The sequence below is a fragment of the Pyxicephalus adspersus genome, chromosome 2 (genome assembly GCF_032062135.1).
Source record: "Pyxicephalus adspersus chromosome 2, UCB_Pads_2.0, whole genome shotgun sequence".
Classification (NCBI taxonomy): domain Eukaryota; kingdom Metazoa; phylum Chordata; class Amphibia; order Anura; family Pyxicephalidae; genus Pyxicephalus; species Pyxicephalus adspersus.
The window spans coordinates 158086425-158109392 of NC_092859.1; the positions used below are offsets into that span (position 1 = coordinate 158086425).

The window sequence follows — 22968 nt, forward strand, 5'->3', positions numbered from 1 at the left end:
TATTGGGCTCTATTTATAAAATAGGGAATCTGACATTCCCTGGTGGGAATCAATCACTGCCACTGGAACATAAGGACCTGGAAGATTCCCACAGGGAAATGTTTGAGGGAAAGTCAGATTCCCCGGTTTACAAATAGAGCTCCTTGTGAACTGATGGGCTGTTTAAAATAAATGGCAATGCGTGTGCACATTATTAATATTGCCCTGTGTCATTTGCTCCTATTTATTGTTCAGCGCTGCGTTATATGTTGGTGCTATAATATTGTATGCAATATATCATATGAAATTGGAATGCTCGGTTTGCTTGGACCTACTTGAACCTCATGGTGAGGACAATTTAGATCGGGGGGGCAAACTTTCTGGCTCAGGGGCCACAATGAGTTTTATAATTGGACAGACAGGCCGGGCCAGTATGAGATGGATGGAGAGAGTTTGTATGAAGTGATATAAATGACGTATAAAAGCTATAATGAAGTAAAAGAAAACCTACATTTAGTTTCAGTAGGAACGTTGATGGTCAGCGTGTTGTTGGTCACCATTTTTTGCCAGTGGACACTTTTGTACCCATATATGAGGGGCCAGAATAAAAAGCCCAATGGGCCATATATGACTCCAGGGGCCATAGATTGCCCATGCTTGGTTGAGATGCTGGGTAAGAGGTTATCCTTCAGGCAAAAAACACTTTTGTTCTCAACATTTTGCATGATTCCCCCAAAAATACCCTCACATGACCTCCTTACTTCCCACAGTTGTAAGACCCCCCCCCCAAAAAAAACAAAACACTGTCACAACCCAAAATGACCGCCATGTGCAATGACTTCCCCCTTGGCGACACGGCTTGATGTTGAATGCTCTCAACAATGCAACAATCCCATTCACCTTCCTATTGTACATTATTAATATCATCCAGTATTTATATAGCACCAACATATTACACAGCGCTGTACAAACTCCAAAGTCATGTGACTAGCTGTCCCTCAAAGGAGCTCACAATCTAATGTCCCTACCATAGTCACATGTCATTATCACTGTCTTAGGACAATTTTAGGGGGAAGCCAATTAACCTAACTGCATGTTTTTGGAATGCAGGAAGGAAACCGGAGTACTCAGAGGTAACACACACAGACACGGGGAGAACCTACAAACTCCATGCAGATAGAGTCCTGGCCAAGATTCAAACCTGGGACCCAGAGCTGCAAGGACCGGAGTGCTAACCACTGAGCCAGCGTTCAGAATAAATCAGCGGAGTGTAGCTTATTGGTGCTAGAAACGCGCCATCATGCACCTGTAACCCTCACTATGGAGGTGAATAAGAATGACCAAGGCCAAGCCGCATAACAATGGGCCATTTCCCGGCATGATGGATGACGGTTTGCTGCAACCCAACAGAATCACACAAAGTTCGTCCAAGCGAGAATATATAATAAACTCTTTAATAATTAAACAATTATATATTTACAGTCATCTGAAATCGTACCCTCTTTATTTCACCCACCACCCCTCCTGAGGGGGAAGAAAGAATAAAGCAAACATTTCCCTTCTTCTGGAACTCCGTAAACACCGTTTGTCATGTCTGAATAGTCCCGAGTCCCTGAGGATCTGATTTACCACTACAGAAGGTGGCAGCTCCAGATACAAGAAACGCTTTATGGCTTGTGCGCATCGTCCATGCGTCAAATTGGAAGAACGAAACACTAGTGCAGCAGAAATGATAATAAAATGTGCTGAATCACCCAAAGGCTTCAATGTCTGGAAAGGATAAGAAATTCGGTACCGCTGATCCCCGGTCCAGCCACAAAAACCCCACTTACCCCCCACTTGTCAGACTTTCTATGATCTCCTTCATAATATGAGAAGCCATTGGGTGGTGCAGACAATACATGGCTGGGTTAGCAGGTCAATGTACGCAGTACCTGTAGGCCTAAAAACATGGCAGCCAGTTTGCAAGGGGAAGTTATTCTCATAACCGTACTTCTACCTCTACCAGTGACCGGGGCCTGAAGGTTTAGGGGGTTGCACATAATATGGTGGTGCCCCCAAATTTTCTATATGATATGCAACCCCCTAAAGCTTCCAGCCCCCGGTCACTGGTCAAAACAACTTCAGATCTTATGGTGGTGCCCCCAAATTTTCTGTAAGGTCTGAAGTTGTTTTGACCAGTGACCGGGGGCTGGAAGGTTTAGGGGGCTGCATATCATAAAGAAAATTTGGGTGTGAAGTTGCTTCCACTGGCTGTCTGCAATCACATTTGTAAGATCTTCCACAAAATTATCCATAAGACCAATGCATTGCCGCAGCCTGAGAGTGGTACCCAACACACTCTTTGGAATACCTAGAACCATTATCCTGTCCGGACTGTGGCCCTAAGATCATGCCGATACTACAGGAGGATTCTATGGGTATAGAAGATATAAAAAGAACTTTTCAGTACTCAAATAAGCCAATTTGTGCTATGACGATGTGCCCATAATAGTTTCACTGATAAACATACTGTGACTTTAACAAGCATTAAAAATACCTACGTGTGCAACTTAAAAGAAAAAGCACACATCAGCCAAACATTAAAACCATCTGCCAGATCTATGTTGGCTTTCCCTCCTTTCTGCCACCAAAGCAGCTCTGATTCCTTAAAGCAGGAACTCTAATAGACTTCTGAAGGTGGCACCTGGCATGATGACACTGTCTACAGCAAGGGTGTCAAACTCTGGCCTGTGGGCCAAATCTTGCCCCAACGTCCTTTTTTATGCCCCCCAATGGAATCCTAAATATGAACTGCAGCTGGCCAGCTGCTGCATTGAAATAGCGAAGCTACTACAATTCCCGGCATCACTTACGTCTATAGACCAGTGGGCTCTGACTATGCGTGGCCCTGCATTGGACTGTTTTATAGACACAAATAATGCCGGGAATTTTAGTAGCAGCGCTATTTCAATGAAGAGGGAGTTTCAGCGGCGGGTCACACATAAGATTTAGCTCCACATTGGCCGCGTCTGGCATTTCCAGCACTCCCCCCATAGCTGTACTTTCCCTTGCTACTCCAAGGCATGGACCTGAATAGTTGGATTTTCATAGAATATTGGTATTACCATTGAAACTTAGCTCAGAATGCTACAAATAGAGAAAGAGGCCAATTTATTTTTTTATGCCTCTTTCTCTATTATAAGCTTGTTCCAGATTAAATGTGAAGCAAAACCTCTGTTTACATATGCAAAGGTTTTAGATCTGATGGGAAAGAGAAAGTTCCTCATTTTTTAAATAAATTTCAAGGTTGGCTGTGTCTAAGTTTTTCATTTTGGCCCTCGGTGTATTTGAGTTTGACACCCCTGCTCTATAGCAAAGCACATATGAATAAGATGCAAACTATCAGACCAGGCCACCTTCTTCCATTGCTTCATGGTCTAACTCCGATCATTCGTGCCCATTGTAGGCACTTTGGCAGGGAGAGGTGCCAGTATGGGCACTCTGGTTGGTCTGTGGCTACACAGGAAGCTGCAATGCATTGGCACCTATCATTGCAATCTTTGGGAACTTGTGTTACATTAACTCTTCGTGGGGATAAGAGCAGCCAAGCTAGCTCTGCCAATAACCCTTCCCCAACACAAACACCCCTCAAGATGGCCCTTTTGGAGATCTTCTAACCGATTGCCTAACCACAACGTTTCACCTCCAAGAGCTGACTGTTCACTTGGCTAATATTCCCCACTTGTCAGGGGACATTGTAAGCAGATCACTTCACCGGTCGGTGCTTGTAATGTTTTGGCTGATCAGCGTACGTCAGTATTAATCAATTTGAAAATTCGCTGTAAATTTGTCATTTTTTTGTCTTTAAATGCCAGGGGACGTTATTATGGGTGGGCCTGGAATGAGATGTAATCCACGTTAAGTGCAAATTTACCGGAAACAGCAATAGTCACAATGGATCTCAGAAAAGAAGAGGGATATCCAATATAATATAATAATATAAGCCTCTGGGGGGTTGTAGTCCTATAGAGGGACACGGGAAGAAGACTACAGTTACGAAGGGATATTTGGTGGTATATGGAAGAAGATGGTGCGAATGGCAGCTTTCCAGCACAGGAAAGATTAACCATGCTGTTCATTGCATCCCTGGCAGCATATCTGCAAAATGTGCCAGATGCCACACATTTCTTTTAGGCCTCTGATACTGAGCCCCATGTCTACTACTTGTAGCAGAATCATGGTGTATTGCATGACAACTTCCTACATGCATTGGCCTTACATTGGCATTAGAGGCTCACTTTGGCTGCAGCTCAGACACTGCATTGTGTATGTTTGCTGCATCTGAGAAAAGTTTCTGTCCATATAAAGAGGCAGAAAGATCAGTTTCTCTGATGACAATTTACAGACCAAATGGTGCAAATAAAAGATTTACAAGTTCAAACATTTGGGGTATGTCAGTACAAGTAATCTGGAACTGCAGGCTATGAATACTTCAATCTGTACACAGAATTGTCCTGTAATCTCCAGCAAAGCAGCACTCATACAGGGAAGACAGATCTCTGAGCCAGCCAGGGTTCTATTATTTTGCACAATTCTGTCAGTTTGCATAGACAGGTCAGCGTTCTGCTGCTGCTTCTACCAGGCCTAAGCACAGACTGCAGGAGGTCCTGGAGAATGTTGTATGGCTTACATTCAGCCTAAACAGTTCACATACACACGGATCAGCCAAAACATTAAATCCTTTGCCTTATGTTGTGTGGGTTCCCTGTGCCTGATCTGTCAAGTAAAGGGCTCCACAAGAGCTCACAATATATTTTATCCCCTGGTGTAATAACTGGATGACCGGAACCCTGAAACTAGGTCACTGGTTGTCCTTCCTTGGCCCCTTTTTAGTATATCCTAACTGTGGCACAATGGGAACTCTACTACACTCATTTCATAGTCACCCAGATCCAGTCATCCATTTTTCTTGCTTTAAAGAACTGACTGCTTACTTTCTGCCTAACATATCACTACGTCCCCTTCTTGTCCATTATACCCATCAATGTTCACCAGGCTTTAATATTTTGGATGAGCCGTGTACATGTTACGCCTGTGTGTATGTCGAGTCTTTCTGGAGTTTGGTTTTTAAGAATGACTGTGATTGTGCCCAGGGCTCACATTTTACAAAAACAACATGACCAAGGAGTGTGAAGAATGTAGAGGTACAAAACCAAACTGCCATGTAAACAAATAGAAAAATAGATTGTTCTCCCCAGCCCCTTTTAACTGGGTGCACCACCCGGTACTTTTCGGTAACCATCCGGCTGTTTTCAGGTGGTTGGGACATAATACAGAGGCTGCCACCCACCTATATTTTTTTATAAATTCCACATGGCTTAAAATCATTTCTGGGTTGAACACTTCTTATCCGTCCAGCCCTCATCCCATCATCCCATAGACTGGCCCACCTGCTCCCTCCATAGTTCTGTATTTGCTTAGAACAGAATGGCTTTGGCCTGGTATTTGTTTTTTATTCTCTAACGTAGGTCATTCTCTGCCCCTGTGCAGTGCAGCCCCATTGCCTTCTATAGGCTGTTTCCATATTGCATGGAATTAGAACATTTGAACTGAACCTAATTCTAAGAAATTCTGAACTCACAAGTACCACAACATAAAACTTCATACAGCCATAATCCCTATATATAAATACAGGGATTATGTGAACAGTGGGACTTTAAAGGTACTGTAAGATACTAATAAAATATTAATAAAATATATTCATTTGTTCAAGTTATGAATAAAAACATAAATCAAAAAAGGCTTCAATTGTTGCTAAACAAAGCACAACTACTATACAGTTATTAGATCAAATACATATTATCTCTCAAACACCAGAACTCTATCACTCTCAACGCGTTTCGCAGCACTGGTCTGCTTCATCAGGAGTGTTACGATAAAGAAGCACAAAGGGGTTTACAGAGAAAATAAAACATATATTTTGAAATAACAGGTGCAACTGGCTTACCAAAACATTGAACTTGAAGATAAAGGTATTTCTAAATTGATCAATGTTTTGGTAAGCTAGTTGGCCCAGTTATTTCAAAATATACATGTGCTTCTCTATCGCAACACTCCTGATGAAGCACACCTGTGCTGCGAAACGCGTCGGGAGTGATAGAGTTCTGGTGTTTGAGAGATATTAGGCATTTGATCCAACAACTGTATAGTAGTAGTGCTTTGTTTAGCAACAATTGAAGCCTTTTTGATACATTTTTGTTGATGTACATCTATGTTTTTTTATTTATAGCATGATGCATGGAAGTTAAAAGGATTGCACACTGCAAGTATGGGCAGGAGAAAAGATTTGTAGGGTGGAGAGATAAACAAATACTGGACTGTGGTCTTTCAGATCTCAAATATAAAACCATGGAGGGTGGGTTGGGTTAGGTATGAAGTGTTCGCCCAAGCCTCTTTTAGCCGGGCGCACCACCCGGCACTTTTCAGTGACCACTCGGCTGTTTTTGGATGGTTACTGAAGAGTTGGGTGACAATACAGGGGCTGCAACCCACCTACAATGTCTTACCACCTGGCTTTAAAAATTTCTGGGTTAAACACTGGGTATGTGTGGGGTGGGGAAGAAGGGACAAGTGCACATTTTGGAAAATTGCACTTCCCTTTCCTGAACTCTTTATTGAATGCCATAATATTAAAGCCTCACAACTGCAACATAAGCAGGGGCCAGTCCAAAATTTCCATACCATAACATGGATGTTCCATTCTTCCTCAATCGCATAAATACTTGGGGTCAATAAAAGCATTTGATACTGCTAAGATACAGCCATAGCCGTTTCTGGAAGAAAACACGGATGAGTGTTACTATTGGTGAAATCTGTGACCCTGCAACCAGCTGGAATATAATTGGTCACCATGAAGTCCGATTTGGAGTGCTGGGAAATCATGCCAGCATCAGAATGCCTTTGATCACAGAGAGACGAATCTAACAAACGGGTCCCTTTTTTTGGCAGGGCCAGAACTATTCAAGGCAAATACCTTTAGAGGACCCTTCTAGCAACAGACAATAGTCTTTAACATGGAACTGCATAATATAATCAACCCTCCCCCCTGGAAGACAAACAAATAGATTTCCCCTTTGAGGCCGGGGTCCCCAGTGCACATATAGAATTCCTTCCCTGAGTTGATGCTCCACACAGCATCGTATCATTCCCAAAAGTATTGCAGATTTTCCAGATCCCCCTTTGGTAGTCTTGTGTTCTCCTCTAGACACGTCCAGTGCTGCAGAACATGCATGCACTTCCATGGCAGGCCGTTGATGATGAGCTGCAGATTATGATGGTGAACGTTCCTCTCCTGACAGATATGTGCGGTACAGCTCTGCAGGCTTTCTGGAACTCTCGTCTTTGTCTCTTAGGATAAAGCTTTGCATGCAGTGCACTGGCACAGTGTGCCCAGTCAAGTATTGCAAAGTGTTTTTTTTCCTAGGCTGATCCACAGGTAAAATACATGCAGATCTTTGCTTAGCGATGGAGTTGGTGTCAGACGGCATTGTGGTGCAAACTGTGCTGTGAGTTCCTCTGATTTAAAAGACTGGTTGTTTCATCCACCATAACCTCACTGCGTTCTGATATGGTGTTATCCAGCTTGTGGGTCCCACCTTCAGGGGATTGCGGGCTGCTATCCATCCGGGAGGACAATAGGGCCCCTTGATATTGTTCCCGTGTGATCTAAATAAAAATGATAAATATCAGTCATAGATAGTAACAAATACTAACATTTTCAAATATGCCACCATTTCCCCCCCAAAAAAATTCCAATATTACTTTGCATATTAGTCATTTGTATCAGCAAAGTAGCAATGTTATAACCTCACATTTCTGGTCATTTCCAAATGCCAAGTTACTAAAGATTTGCGTTGGGGAGGAAAAAAGGTGCCCAATAACTAACTTCTGATTTAGATATTTATTGCCCCATTATTGGTGCCAGGGGGAAAAAAGTCATTATTTATGCAAGTGGGATGAATTGTCCCCCAATGTTTGTATCATAGGAAGGAACTGTGTCCCCAAAGGCTGCATATGGTCCCATTTCCACTAATCTACAATTCAGTTTTCTATTGAGGCACATTTAGTTCCGTGGGTTCTTTAAACTGGTGGAACTGAACGATTGATAAGAGAGGCATTTTATAAATACGAGTTGACTTGTAATTCAAATCAGAATTTACATATAAAAGTGAGTTGTTTTAGTTTTATACAAACTGTACAGCTGCATTCCTGCATCTATCTAACACATATATTTAGATGATTTCCCTAAAAATCAGGAGAGGACCCTGCCCCAAAGAGCTTACAATCTATGACACACACCAATTCTGTACTCCATCTCTGTGGAAACACCAGACATAGGGAGCCAGCGACTGCTATAAGGTGGAGAAGGCAGCGAGCCAAGAGTTCAATGGCAAAGTAAAAGCAATGGGCAGCAAGCATGAGTGGCATAAAATGGAGAAGAGCAGTCTGGGGACTTGAGGACCTGATGGAGGACAAAAGGCTGTAATATCAAGTATATGTTGTAGACGGCAGATATAAATGCGGCCAAGACACATGATAAACTGGGCGCCAGGAATTTTAGACAATATCTGGTATAATGTGTGCGTGTATATAGGGCACACAACACTACATAAACCCTTGGTGGTGTCCTGACCATTGGCATTGATATGCAGTGCTCAACCCAGAATTTTTTTTTTTAATCTGGGTGGAGGCCCCTGAATTGTAACCCAACTCATCAGTAACCACCCAAAAACAGCAAAGTGGTTGCTCAAAAGTGTCGGGTGCCGCGCCCCGCTAAAAGAGCCTGAGGAGAACACTGGATATGGGTTGTGTGATATGGATACGGACACACCATGAAAAGTTTTTTTCCGTTCTCAACACAAGGGTTGCCATTTTTCTAAAACAATAATTTGATCAGGCAAATAGTGATTAGGTGTGTAGAGATTTCTGCAGGACCCATCCCCACTATACCAAAGAACCCAACCAAACCCTAACCAATACCAATCCCAGCAATAGAACAACAGATGAAAAGCCACAGAGAGGTACTGAAAGAATTGAATTGCTCAGATTACAAAATGGCCATTGCTTTGGTTTGGGTGGATGTAAAGCCTTTTATTATTGTAGCTTTGATTGAGTTGGGCACAGATTATAGTTGCCCATTTTCTTTATTTTATGTGACAAACATTGAGGTTCCAAGCACACAATGTCCATGTAGGAATTACGTATACGAGCTAATGGACAGACCGTCCCAGGGAGTGTCAGGATTTATAGGATAATATATTGGCACTCCCCTGGGGTAAGGGCACCATAAACCTTGCAGTAGGTGTGTTGTCTTTTAGTGGGTTTAAGGCAACATTTTTACTACCGGACCGGTGAAACCAGTTCTGAGCAAGGTATTACACATGACCAATGCAAAGATGATGACAAGCCATCCTCATTCTTTAATAACAACAAGGATCAATATAAAGATTCCAATTCAGGAATTGAAGATAGAGGGCACTGGGTAAAGAACCATCAAGTTTATGTAACCAGAAGAAAGCAAAAAATTGGGCTATTCAATACAAATCAGAACCAAGCGAAATGTGAATTTGTCCTGCAGTAGGGGATTGTTCTCAGCGCAACATTCTTAGCATTTTGTAGCCTTTGCAACCGAATAACAAAAAAGGAATTATATTGTATCCTATAAGACAAGTTCACACCAAATGCTGGCAAACACCATTTACTGGCATTCCATCTGGATAAATACCAGTACAAGGAGACCAGGAATGCCATAAGGTGGAGAAGGCAATAATTCAATGGCAAGGTAAGAGCACAGGGCAGCAGGCTTGGATGGAGGGGCAGAAGACATGTTGACGCAACAAACCTACATGCTGAAAAGAGTTCACCAACATTACACAAATGCCATAGCTAGCACCAGCCAACACTTGCTTAAAGTGTAAGCAAGCACCTGTCCAAAGCATCAGGTAATTCCTAGTTTTGTCCGGAGCTTCCACTGTTAACAGGGCCCAAGATAAAAACTGTATAGCATCTATATAATAAATGGCTGCTCCATGTGGCTCCTGGCACCTTTGAGCACCGGGGTGCACTGGGTTTTGCTGGAATCCAATAATCCCAATACCACATAAACAGACTGTATGTAGTAGTCAGATTTTCACTGGCTGGAGATTTGCAATTATACCATTAGCTGGTTAGGTAAGAAAATGTGAACTGATCCCTACTGTTCTCCAATGAGAAGCAGTTTTGCCTATGGGCTATAAAGCTGATCGAGCCGCAGCACTCTAGGACCTGAAGGTGGGCAGACTAAGCTTGCATGCTCTCCAATGTCTATGGGCATCTTTATTCTACAATACCACCCCCAAGTATTGCAAAAAGCTGTAATACTTAATATCAAGTATATGTCGTACCTTTAATTTGTGTGCACAAGCATTTGATATCCGCTAGCACATGCATATTCTACAGCCTACTCACCTTTACATATTGCAGATCACTGAGAGCTCTCACGCTGAAGTCTGCCGTGTATTGTGCTTGGGTGCTGAGCTGAGTGTTGCTGCCACTGATGGTGGAAGACATGGAGTCAGAACGCTCATGGCTGAGAGATCTTGATCTGTTCAGGCTGCCCATGTGAGATGGAGACCGGAGCTCTGCAGCACACATGGAAGGAAACATTGTTTATTAGTAAGAGACAATCGTAATTATCTATGAAAATCAGATTACAGCAAATTAAGGCATCAAGGGACTAGCATTGTTTGCTTCAAGCTGGTTTGCATTCTTTTACAAGTCAATATGAGGGCAAGCTTGAAGCAGGTGGGCAGGAGGTCAACTACAGATCAAATGCACCAGTCAATGGATTTGAAATGCTTTCTGAAGCATCTTAAACTGATGTCACCAAGGCAAGACCAAAAAACCAAACCAAAAAACACTTGCCCATGTACAAAAGAAACTATTTTAAATTGTACAGAAGGTTCACCAGTCTAAGTGTTTGTTTATATGCCTCAAACTGTGCTGGCCCACGGAGGTTGACAGGTACAAGCTGTTTTTCAGACAGTAGGTTGAATGGAGGAGAAAATGTTAGAATCTGTCAGCCCGATTTTCTATTGTTTTTTGCACTGGTGTCAGAGGAGAGGAACAAGAAATGATTGGGTATTAACACAGACCGCAATAAATACCTGACATTAAGCATGGTATAGTCTACACACACACAATGAGAACAGATTTCCTCTTACAATGTTCAACCCAGATTTTTTTTTAAGCCGGGTGGGCAGAAATTGTAGATGGGTAGCAGCCCCTGTATGGTGACCCAACTCTTCAGTAACTACCCAAAAACAGCCTGGTGTTTACTGAAAAGTGCCGGGTGGTGCGCCCAGCTAAAAGGGGCCGGGGAGAACACTGCTCCTATACTCTTAAGACGCCAGAGACGAACAGTTAAGATTCAAATCTGACACGTAGCAAGGGACAAAACAGACACGTGATGGAACTTTGCTATGCATACATAATATCATCCATTAAGTGTTCTCGCCGGCTTCTTTTAGCTGGATGCACCGCCCGGCACATTTTAGTAGCCTTCCTAGCTTTTTGGGTGGTTACTGATAAGTTGGATCCAATACAGGGGCCACCACCTGCCTACAGCTGCCTCCTACCCAGCTTAAAGGAAATTTCTGGGGAGAATACTAAAGTACTTTAAGTCTTTTTTGAAAAGTTCAAAAGGTACATTTTACTTTAGATCAACTTTAAATCCATTTGCTTTTTTTTGGATTCAAAATGGATCGGAAGTAAAAAATGTGCCCATGGGCATCTCTGAAGGCCCATCTGAAAACAGATGACATTGACAATCTCATACTTACATTACTGGGTGTCAAGCACAGATTTCTGTACAGCTGATGAGCAAAGTAAAATCTCACAAAAATAAAAAAAAAAACTGGAAAAGAACTACTGTGCATCATCCATGCATGGCGACCATCAAAGACCATAGACTGTGCAATATTTTTTTAATTTTTTTTGAGATGAGTTTACACCTGACAAAAGGACTAAGGTCACAGACAAATACATAAAACAAAAAGGGGGCACAGACCTATTACCCCACTTACCTCACTGGCTGCCATTTAGAGATTTTGCACTGTACATATGTCACTCCTGGCAGCTTGTTTGTAAAGGAAGCTTTTATTTCCCAAGCACCACTCTGCAAAGTAATAGAAGTCAGAAAAACCTCATACATTTTAATGAGGTCAGCGACTTCTATAACAGTGCTAAGAGACTGACTTCTATGCAAGTGTCAGATGAGAATGTCAGAGGTAAGTAGCGGTATTTAAATATTGAGACCACAGACTAAGATACTTGCACAGCAGCACAAACTGCTCTGTCAGATAGGAAATACAGAGATTACATTCAAAGGAAATGTTTTTTTAATGTGTCTTCATTACTTGTGTTTAGCAGGTGGGTGCTTTCATTTGCCAAGACGATGACCTGATGGACAATCTTTGCCCCTCATGCACATCACCCAGGGATGTGTTACAGATAAATCTACAGGAAAGCAAAATTAAACTCACACAGCAATATAAATAAATGTATTGCCTGCAGCTAAAATCCAAGACTAAAATCGGATATCTGTTAGTATCCTTCTCTCTCCGATGATTTGTAGCTGGATACACAGTTGCTGCTGTAATTCACTGCAATCTTTATAAAGGCAGACACAAAATTACGGGTGTGCCATGATCATCATCAGTTGGACTGGATAAGTGAAGCTACTTAAGCTGGAGATTCGGTTGCCAGCTCCAAACCCTACAAAAGTCAATCAGAGTTATAAATTGCTTGATAGTTTAGCAACACAAACCTTATGTTGACTACAATTCACTTTTTCGCAGCAACAAAAATCGCAAAGAGAAATTTTGTAGCTCCAACAAAAAAAAAAAGTGCAACAGGGGCCTACCACCCACTGGTATGACATGCGCCAATCAGCCAAAACAATAAAACTGATCTACTTGGTATTGTGTAGGGCCCCTAGTGCCACCAAAACAGCTCTAACCCATGGAGGCATGGATGCCACAGGACCTTTAAAGGTGTCCTGGGGTAGCTGGCAGCAAGGTCAGGATTCTCCCCAGATTTTTTTGTAAGCTGGGTGGATAGAAGCTGTAGGTGTATTGTGGCCCTGTATTGTGACCCAACTTTCCAGTAACCACCCAAAACCAGCCAGATGATTACTGAAAAGTTCTGGGTGGTGCACCCAGCTTAAAGTGTCTGGGAAAAACACCGAGGATGTTGGCTAAAGATCAATAAAAGCAAAACTAAATACTAACATTAAAAAATTGCAACCCGACAGGTCTTTTTTTTAGCAGAATGGAAAGACAATGTTCTTTCTGCTGTAAAATAACTTTACCTGCCCAATCGCAATTTTTTTTCCCCCACTCACCTATCCGTGTTCCTTTGTGGGCACCGCCATCTTCTTCTGCTCCTCTTCCAGATTCATGATCCTCGGCCATCTTGATTACAGGGAGGATATTTCCTGTCCTTTCTGCAATAAAAATCCTGCCTGATCAAACTATAGTTTGTTCCACTTTAAGTGATTATGCCTCTGCCAGCCTGCCTTCTTCCCATAGTCTAGCCCACATAATCTCAAAAAACAAAAACAAAACATTCATCAGATCACATTCTTTCAGCCCTGATCTGATGCTTACATACCCACGGCATGCTGTAATGCGCTGTGCGTTCCAACACCTTTGTCACTGGCAACGTTCAGCTTTTTCAGCAAAAGCTATAATAGTTTTGTTGGATTGGACCACATGAACTAGCCACAGCCCGCCATGGGCATTAATAAGCTTTAGGTGCTCATGTCCCCGTCACTTGTTCTTCCTTACTACACTTTTGAGAAATACAACCCCCTGCATACCATGGACACCCCGCAAGACCGGCTATTTTAAAGATGCTCCAATCCATCGTCCAGTCGTCACAATTTACCCCTTGCCAGGGTTACTCAAATCCAAACATGAGTGACTTCATTTCATGCTTCCAACCAACCACCTTCAAGAACTGACTGTTTACTTCTTACCCCATATATCCCCCTCTTGGGTCAGGGTCATCCCTTTAAAAAGGGAATGTTTTTGACCAATCACCATTTTCTTATAAATGTGCCAAATTAAAAGCCCAGATAAATCTTTCTATTTGGTAATGCATTTAGAATAAATTGAGGGCTTCCCTAATTTTTTTTTAGTAGTATATTTTAGTAGCAAATGTTAAAATAGCCTGGGCTGGCATCACACTAGATAGCGGAACCACTGATAATCCGGGTCTCAAGCCTTTTGGCGGGCCCTCTGCTCAGTGTTATAATCAACAGCATTCACAAGCTCTGAGCAGTATTGAGAAGCAGCCCAGCTCTGCAATGTTCTGTTTGTGCAGGGTATTTAAACAAAAAACAAAACAAAGACACACAAAGTCCACAGTTATAGATTAGGGTTTTGCAGCAATATTTAAGGCAGATTCAGTTGATGTAAAGAAAACAAAATCCTTTTTCCACATACACGTTGCCAAGAATCATTGGAAGGGATACCATATAACGCTAGGTATACACTATGCTTTTTTTCCTGTTCAAGTGATATTAGGATTGACATAATTTGCAAACAAAGGTTTGATGCACCCCATCCAATAAGTCAAGAAATAACTAAAACAGCTTTTCAAAAAAAAAGTGTTCCAGTGCAATAAAGCAGCCTGGCCTGATGAAGTTTCGGGTGACAAATGGGCAACAAAAAAGCGATTTGACATTTTAGTCCAAGTTAATCAGCTATTACCAAAATGTGATGTTCCTGCCACAGATAACCAACCTGTATTGCATATTGTATGACAAGCATAATGGAAGGTGGTGGGGACCAGTGTGAGACGACATGTAAAAGAGGAAAAGGAATGTAGAGTAAGCGGATAATTATGTAAAGGAGTGTGGATATCAAGATGGCCAGGGTGGGATGTGCAGTAAACAGACATTAAATGTAGTGTAAATTGAGGGAAAATGTAGTGTAAGCAAGATCGGGCAGGGGTGACATAAGCTGACCGCAGAAATGCAGCACCTGGGCAGGCTAACGCCAATGTGGGGAGCAGAGATTGCGATCTTTATCCCCATTATATGCACTGCTACCACCTGGTTCTCAACTAGTGGCTTCGAGTGGCTTTTTAGCAGGTGAAGCAGCCATGGAAGCTGGAAATGTTTACTAGAAGGCTGACAACATCCTGGGGGTTATGTGAGGCCTGCATGTGTGCAGGAAGTTATCTCTGCCAACAACTGCTAGTACAGAATGACAGGTGGAGAGGTAGAAGTGAACACATTCAAGCCCACTTGAATCCGTTTTAGATTCAGAGGCAGCTTTTTTTTTTTCTTTTTGCAGGGACCCGATATAGAATTGGTAGGCACCGATGCAAAAAAGGGAAGAGCTAGAGGGGATTTGCAATCTTGTATAGGTGGTGAGCTTACCAGAATAAAGGAGCAATAGCTCTGTTGCAGTGGTGAGGACCTTACCACAGGTTACAAGAAGTGGAGGGGATGAGTTAGCAAAGAGCTGGAATATGGAGGTGGCGAATCCAAGGCAACAAGGTGGGAAGTTGGGACCAGTGGATGTATTGGCAGGATAGAAGCATCATAAAAGGGTGTTTATAAACAGGAAATAAAGCAGTGTACGGGCAGGTGACTGGGAAGGAAAGTAGACACAGGCTACGTACATACATTTAATATCGCTCAATCTTTGACGATCCTGTCCATCGACAAAAGACTGAACGAGCACTGTACATACAGGGATATTCTGCTCTTTGGAAAGGGGAGGGGGGAGAATGACAGATCGATACCCTGCTGCGATCTGCCCCTTTCATTTCCATTAAGATTGTTCGTGGATCCACCAGGACCGATCCATGAAGGACAATCGCTGTAAACATGCCAGATTCTCGACTGATACTGGCCCTGAGGCGATTATCAGACGACAATCATCTGACGTGTGTACGTAGCCTTAGAAGACAGGAAATAGGTCAGGGGAATGAACTATATCTTCTTCCTACAGTGTAATTACAGTGCTAATAGAAAGAATGAGTCACCACCAAAAATCCTTCAGTGGTAAAATGAAACCCTCACTTAGCCATTCATCCCCCCCAATAATGAGGTAAAACCGAGCAGAGAAATTTTACTAAAACTTATTTTTCACATTATTAGTCAGTGTTCTCACCAGCCTCTTTCAGCCGGGCGCACCACTAAACGGGTGGCTACTAAAGAGTTTGGTCACAATACAGGGGCTGCCTCCTACCTACAATTTCTTCCCAAACTGCTTCAAAAATGTTTCTGGGTTAAACACAGTTAAGGACGTGAAGGATGCACAAACAGTGGACCAAACCATTACAGGTCATGGGTTATCATAAACCTTTGTAGTAAACGCTGCATGCAACATTAAAGCCCTCAGAATTAGTCATAAGAGAACTCCAATCCTGTCAGGTTCAAGTGATGAATACACCTTGCATATTAATACATGCACATCAGCAATGTCACCTATTCTTCAATACTACACAGGTATGGGATTAGTTCACCACGTATTACACACCACCCAAAAGTCACTTCAGAAGAGTGTGTAAATGGCGTGCACACATTATACATGCATGTAGATTATTACCTGCTATCCTTGAAAACAGAGACCCCCTTTTAGGAGGACGGGCAGGAGCTGGTAGAAGGTGGAAAGAGAAGACATGGGGAAATGAGGAGGAGGCAGCACTTACTAGGATTTGCATTCCATCGACACCTCATTTATTAAGCTCTAAAAAGAACCTCTTCTGTTATGAGCAACCGACTCCTCTATCCATCTTCTATATTGCAGCTTAAACAGATTTTATTCTTTAAATACTTTAATAAAAGAGGTGCACGGACAGACACTGCCACCTTATTTCCCACTATTTCCAGTGTGTCCCCATACATTTCCATAGACCTAGTACGCTGTAGCACTTTATTCTTAGAAAGAAAAATGAATGGACAACTTGTGCCAGAAAAAAGAATGGTTTGTATTGCCAACAGCAATCAATATTCCTATTCCTTTTCTCTCACACATTGGCAGCATGAACACACAAAGTTGTCTAGAGAGTTGTTCTTGTGCAGGAATTTGTATCAGTGATCCAGGTGTGTAAAAGAAATACTCACCACTTGTTGAAGGTGTACTTAAAGCCATGACACCATAACAGGAGAAAGCCCCAGACTCAAATTTCATATTCTCTTTGCCAGCTTCTACTTCAACTTTCCCCTGAATGAAAAGAAAACAGATTAAAGCTGTACTGCCCCACGATTCAGCTGTCAATTTACAAATATTCCCAAACAATACCAAGATCACCATTCTCCAACCTGCAAAACAAGGATAAAGTAGTCGGCTATCTTGTTGCGTTGGTATAAGTAGTGGTCCGGTGACTTCTTGTCATCCTCATTATAATGAAGCTCCTGCACCACATCCGGGTATTTGAGGAGACGTAAAAGTGTCTTCTCTGAAACCAAGCTAGTTGCAAACAGTGGTACCTCTGCAAAAAGAGATGGGGACTGGGGTCAGAAAAAAATCACAACGTGGGAGTAAGAATAAACCTACTATAGAGGGGGAAAGAATTGGGGTAAGGTATATTTTCACCTGTGGATAAGAACCGGTGTGCAGCAAGCAACAGCTGAGGGGAGATTTTAACTCTCAATTCGTGCTCTGGGTCTTTAAAGACAGAGAAATCTTTTTTGTCTTGACGGCGGCCAACGCGTTTCTTACTGCGATTGTCAGCTGTTGGGGCAAGGAGGATACAAAGTCAGATTTATTGCAGTAAAAGACAATCAGGACGACAAATAAAAATAGGGGATACAAATCATTTAAATCTACTGACTGCATCGGACTTCATATTGTGATTTCATATTTCACTATTTAACTTATCCACACAAAAACATCTGGCATGAATTTGTATAATCACCATGTTCACTAGAAGATAATAAAGTGAATTAGTGAAGTCTGAAATATGGGAGCTGCCATTGATCATGTCAGGTAAAGGAACCAGGGTTGGCACTACACAGTAAGCCCATGACCTGCAGTGTTCTCCCCAGGCTCTTTTAGCTGGGTGCACCACCCGACATTTTTCAGTAACCACCTGGCTGTTTCTGGGTGGTTACTGCAAAGTTGGGTCAGGGCTGCCGCCCACCTACAGCTTCTTCCCACCCAGCTTAATAAAAAATTCTGTGGAGAATTACTGGACCTGGAACAGGTGTGCATGCTTGGAGGGTTTAGGTAGAAAAGGTTTGGGGAAGGGTGGCAGAGAAAATATAACTTCAGTGTCCATGTGGAGAAGTAGCATTATCAGTTCCTGCAAAAGCAAGAAGACACCAGACACAGAAGACTGGAACGACATGGCGGCAAAGCAGGGTGAATGTGGAGATCTGGCAACCTCACAATATTGGAGGTGAATCCAGGCAGAGGTACAGGTGTAACAATTTGCCAATTGTGGCAAATGCAGGTCGACCCACTATGCCGTTTTATAATGCAGGTGGACCCACTATGCGTTTTTTTTTATGTCTTCATTATTTAGAACTACGACCTCCCAATATATTATGTGACACCTCTAAATTAAAGGACCATTTCCACCTACAGGTTTCTCCTAGTCCTTGCACATACTTGTTGATCCTTTCAGTACATTCTACCTGATGCTGCTTCTTGTGCTAGTATGACAGCTATGCTGCACTGTTCTCTCAATTCACAGCAGAGTAGTCACTCTCATATAGGTGATGTCTGCAGGCACTATAATGCAGTGGGGGAATGTTGCAGTTCTTATTGGGCTGCTACACCAGACTACCAATCAGCACCTGGCATGCTGCTTATTGGATTGACAGGACTGACTGGTGCTGAAATCCTCCGACTGATCTGCAGTGTCTGGGAGGGGAAGCTTTTGGGACAAATGAAGCATACACAGAATTTATATAGCACCAATATATTGCACAGTGCTGTAAATTAAATAGGGGTTGCAAATGACAGATAAAGACAGTGACACAGGAGGAGAAAAGGACCCTGCCCTGAAGAGCTTACAATCTAGGAGTTTACTGTATACATTGTCATACAGAAGCCTTTCGCTGCAGTTTAGGAATATCACTTGACCACCCAGCCACAGATGATCTACTCCAGCTTCTGACACATTGTATGTAAGCAAAACACAATAAAGGGAACACCAATCGGCAAAACTAATAAGCAGTGCAGTAATCCAATGTCTAAAACTGTTCCTACTAAAAGCCAGCCCTGTCTGATCTCCTGAAATCAAAGATGAAAATTCCTTTACAAAAGAATCGTGACAGCAAGCAAAACATCTGTTCAATCTGCTAATCCTTCCTATTGCAGCTAAGCAATCTTCTGTTCAGGGACTGAGAAAATCTTAAGAGAAACGAAACAAATAAAGAAAAAATCTGCTTCTAACTCCAATGCCTTTTCTGTTTTTAAAGGAAAATAGTCTGCTCAAATATATTATATACACACAACATGCGATGTCTGATATTTCTTTAGACCGCCTTTAGCTATGATTGCTGCATGCATTTGCCGGTATATCATTTCGATAATGCAATGTCATTACATTTATTTCTGCATTGATTTCCCCCCAGAAACACTGCTCCATGAGCTACTCATTCATAATTTGAGCCGGGTGAATCCTGGCATTGTTATCTTGGAATATGCCCGGCCATCAAAAAAAGATCCAAATAAATAGGGATTGTAAAAGACAGACAGATACAGACAATGACACAGGAGGAGGAGAGGACCCTGCCCAGAGGAGCTTACAATCTAGGAGGTGGGGGAAGTATCACACAATAGGAGGGGGATATGGAATGGTGGAGTAGTGAGGGTTTAGGAGACAGAAGAAGACGGGTAGGTGAGGTTGAAGCGTTGGGTTTGGAGGGTTCTTTTAAATGAGTAGAAAGTAGGAGCAAGCCGAACAAGAAGACCATTCCAGAGAGTTGGGGCAGCTCTAGGAAAGTCTTGGAGCCATGCGTGCGATGAGGTTAAAAGTGAGGAAGTCACCAGTAGGTCATTGAAGGAGCGAAGAGAGCGAACAGGTAGGGGTGGATTTTGAAAATGTTGCAAAGGTGAAAGTTACAGGACCTGGAAATGTTCTGAATATTACTGGGTGAAATAGAGTTTGCCATTGCTGACTTTCTTGGCACCTTGTCAGTGGCCTGCACCACAGGGCTAGCAACGACCAGCATTTGCAGATTTGACAGTGGGCGGCATTGAGTAGTACTGAACCACTCACTATCACCACCATTCCTTCTCCCAGGATCCCAGACAGAATCTCCCGAGGCAACGGTTCAGTGCCGTGAAAAAGCTGTAAGCACATTGCAACCTCACCGCCAGTCTGAATATAACCTTACCCTTCACATCAGATGCTGCATTTCTGCATAGACAGATTGCTACCATTTCTCTCAGTCCTGCACAGTTGACATCGCAAATGATTTTATTGAACAAAAACAAAAGAAAATGGTAGTTTGTGCTGCTACACCAGCTAAAGTCTGACCTAAGATGACAAGTTTGCTGGCTGCCAGAAATATTGTAGGAATTTTACAGAGTTTGCCCGATTTAAAACAACAGACCATCCGGTAGATCTGAGAGGATCAGCAAATCACAATCTTTGTGTTGCAATACCAGGAGCCCAAATATAGCCTGAAATATGAATGCCCCTGGGTGCATATATAATTGATAACTCTACATAAAAACATCAGAACACATAATGGCCTTGCTCTAAAGTGAACAGAAACACACGGAGGGGTTCTGCATTGCCTCATAGAAGTCTATAGGCATGTAATATACTCTTGAACAAGGTCAACTGCAGGTCCACAATGATTTGTGACCGATGACATTTCGCCAAGCTGAGCATGAGCAGCTCACCGTTGGCTGCGTTGACACTCGGCAAAACCCGGCTTCCTTTGCGGCTGCCTAAGCATGGCCAAAGAACGGAATGCCTAGGATAAGGGAGAAGATAGCAGTGTCTGCAACGGGACGGGGACAGGTGAGTATCCCCGGGGTTTAGTTTTGCTTCATTCTCAGATTTGAAATTGATTTGATTGTCTTGCAGTAAACAAAGAATGAGGTAGAGAGAGGGGTTTCTTTTTGGCAAGATAGATTATCAAAGTTGTGAATATTTACAAAAGGTTTTAAATGGGCAGCACGGTGGCTCAGTGGTTAGCACTCTGGCCTTTGCAGCACAGGGTCCCAGTTTTGAATCCTAGCCAGGACTATCTGCATGGAGTTTGTACGTTCTCCCTGTGTTTGTGTGTGTTTCCTCCGGTTTCCTCCCACATTCTAAAAACATGTAGTTAGGTTAATTAGCTTCCCCCCCAAAATTAACTTTAGACTGTAATAAAGACATATGACTATGGTAGGGACATTAGATTGTGAGCTCCTTTGGGGGACAGCTAGTGACATGACTACGGACTTTGTACAGCGCTGCATATTATGTCAGGGCTATATAAATACTGCGTCAACGAGTCCTCTTTATTTGTACATGAACGGAGTCAGTGAACACAAAGGTTTCTTTGTTTGTGTAGCATGTATAATGTATTGTTTATATAATAACATTTGTTCTTTCTTACCAGATTCCAGCATTGCTACTACAAGGGCAATAAACGTTTCAAGGGACAATAAGGAACTTACTGTAAAGATCCGACTCATCCAAGATCTCAGATTTAATAATTTCTTCAATGACATCTTCAAGGGTTACCAATCCCAAGACCTCGTAGAATGGATCCCCCTCGCCTTCGCTGTTTACCTTCTGTACGATGGCCAAGTGAGATTTTCCTAGGAGAACAATAAGCAAATCATTTCAACACAGATCTGCAAAGACTCGTGTAACATCTCAGAATATCTTCCACAATATACAGAGATTAATACAAATTTGGAGCCAAGAAAAGTAGGCACAGTGCCCAAAACTTCCAAAGTCCAGCTATCATACATGGAGTGACGGTAGGAAAACACAGGGGGTCACCTGACCGGCTGTCATACGTAATGGTTATATTGTTTTACAGCGTCAAAGCCCCATTAAACCTGAAATTGAATGGGATAACCAATTCTAATAGCAATCAGTTTGATAAGCGAATACAAGCTGTGTGACGTGGAGAACCGAATACTTGTTTCATGAGCCAGATCGTGCTTGCACACTGCATTAAAGTCATTTCTCCCACATCTCAGTCCTTTGAATGGTAGCAGTTGTCACCAGGTGACTTCTAAAGTATGAAGAAAAATGAGACCCTAGACTACATTTTTAGGCACGAGATTGGAAATCATTTCTACATATGAAGGTGGAACTTACAAAAAGTAGGTGGTAAGCAACTTTAAGTTCCACTTCCACAAACGCTTTCTCAGGCCAGCCATTATTACAGGAAGGGGCAGGCGATGTCCCTTCTGTAAGGTGTCTTACCTGCCTGACTGGGTCTGGGTTTCTGGCGTCAAATAAGATAGTGGCAACCTGTGATGTAGCCTGGGTTTGGCTATGCTTTAAGACCTTGATTTGGAAACTAGAAAAAGCACAAAAGGCTTTCAGTCTGCACAGCTACACAATATTATTTTTAAACAGGATTTTTATAGCGCCAACATATTACGCAGCGCTGTACAGTAAATAGGGGTTGCAAATGACAGACGGAAACAAACAGCAGGGGGAAAGGACCCTGCCCAGAAGAGCTTACAATCTAGGAGGTGGGGGAAGTATCACACGATAGGAGGGGGATATGGAAATGGTGGGAAGTAGTGAGGGTTTAGGAGACAGAAGACGACAGGTAGGTGAGGGTGAAGCGTTGGGTTTGGAGCGCTCTTTTAAATGAGCAGAAAGTACGAGCAAGCCGAATAGGACGAGGAGACCATGCCAGAGAGTCGGGGCAGCTCTAGAAAAGTCTTGGAGCCGTGCATGTGATGAGGTTATGAGTGAGGAAGTCAGTAGTAGTTCACTGGAGGAGTGAAGAGAGCAGATGGGGGGGATTTT

The 22968-nt window shown here is 42.6% G+C and overlaps 2 protein-coding genes across 3 annotated transcripts in view; one reads left to right on the plus strand and one right to left on the minus strand.

Annotated features, from left to right (window-relative positions):
• ANKRD39 (ankyrin repeat domain 39) overlaps positions 1–21723 on the plus strand; it is a 45388-nt gene extending 23665 nt beyond the window's left edge. The window contains exon 4 of the mRNA XM_072402869.1: positions 21590–21723. Within this exon, the coding sequence (XP_072258970.1) occupies positions 21590–21619 (30 nt within the window). The 3' untranslated portion in view covers positions 21620–21723. The remainder of the gene's footprint in view (positions 1–21589) is intronic.
• Positions 6157–22968, minus strand: part of CNNM4 (cyclin and CBS domain divalent metal cation transport mediator 4) — a 26037-nt gene continuing 9225 nt past the window's right edge. The window contains exons 3-9 of one of the 2 annotated variants that reach the window (XM_072402861.1): positions 21648–21791; positions 17616–17753; positions 17342–17511; positions 17144–17243; positions 16626–16673; positions 10468–10640; positions 6157–7686 (exon numbers count right to left, since the gene is read on the minus strand). In XM_072402861.1, coding sequence (XP_072258962.1) covers positions 7498–7686; positions 10468–10640; positions 16626–16673; positions 17144–17243; positions 17342–17511; positions 17616–17753; positions 21648–21791 — 962 coding nt within the window. In that variant the 3' untranslated portion in view covers positions 6157–7497. The remainder of the gene's footprint in view (positions 7687–10467; positions 10641–16625; positions 16674–17143; positions 17244–17341; positions 17512–17615; positions 17754–21647; positions 21792–22968) is intronic. The other variant, XM_072402862.1, reaches the window with a different exon arrangement.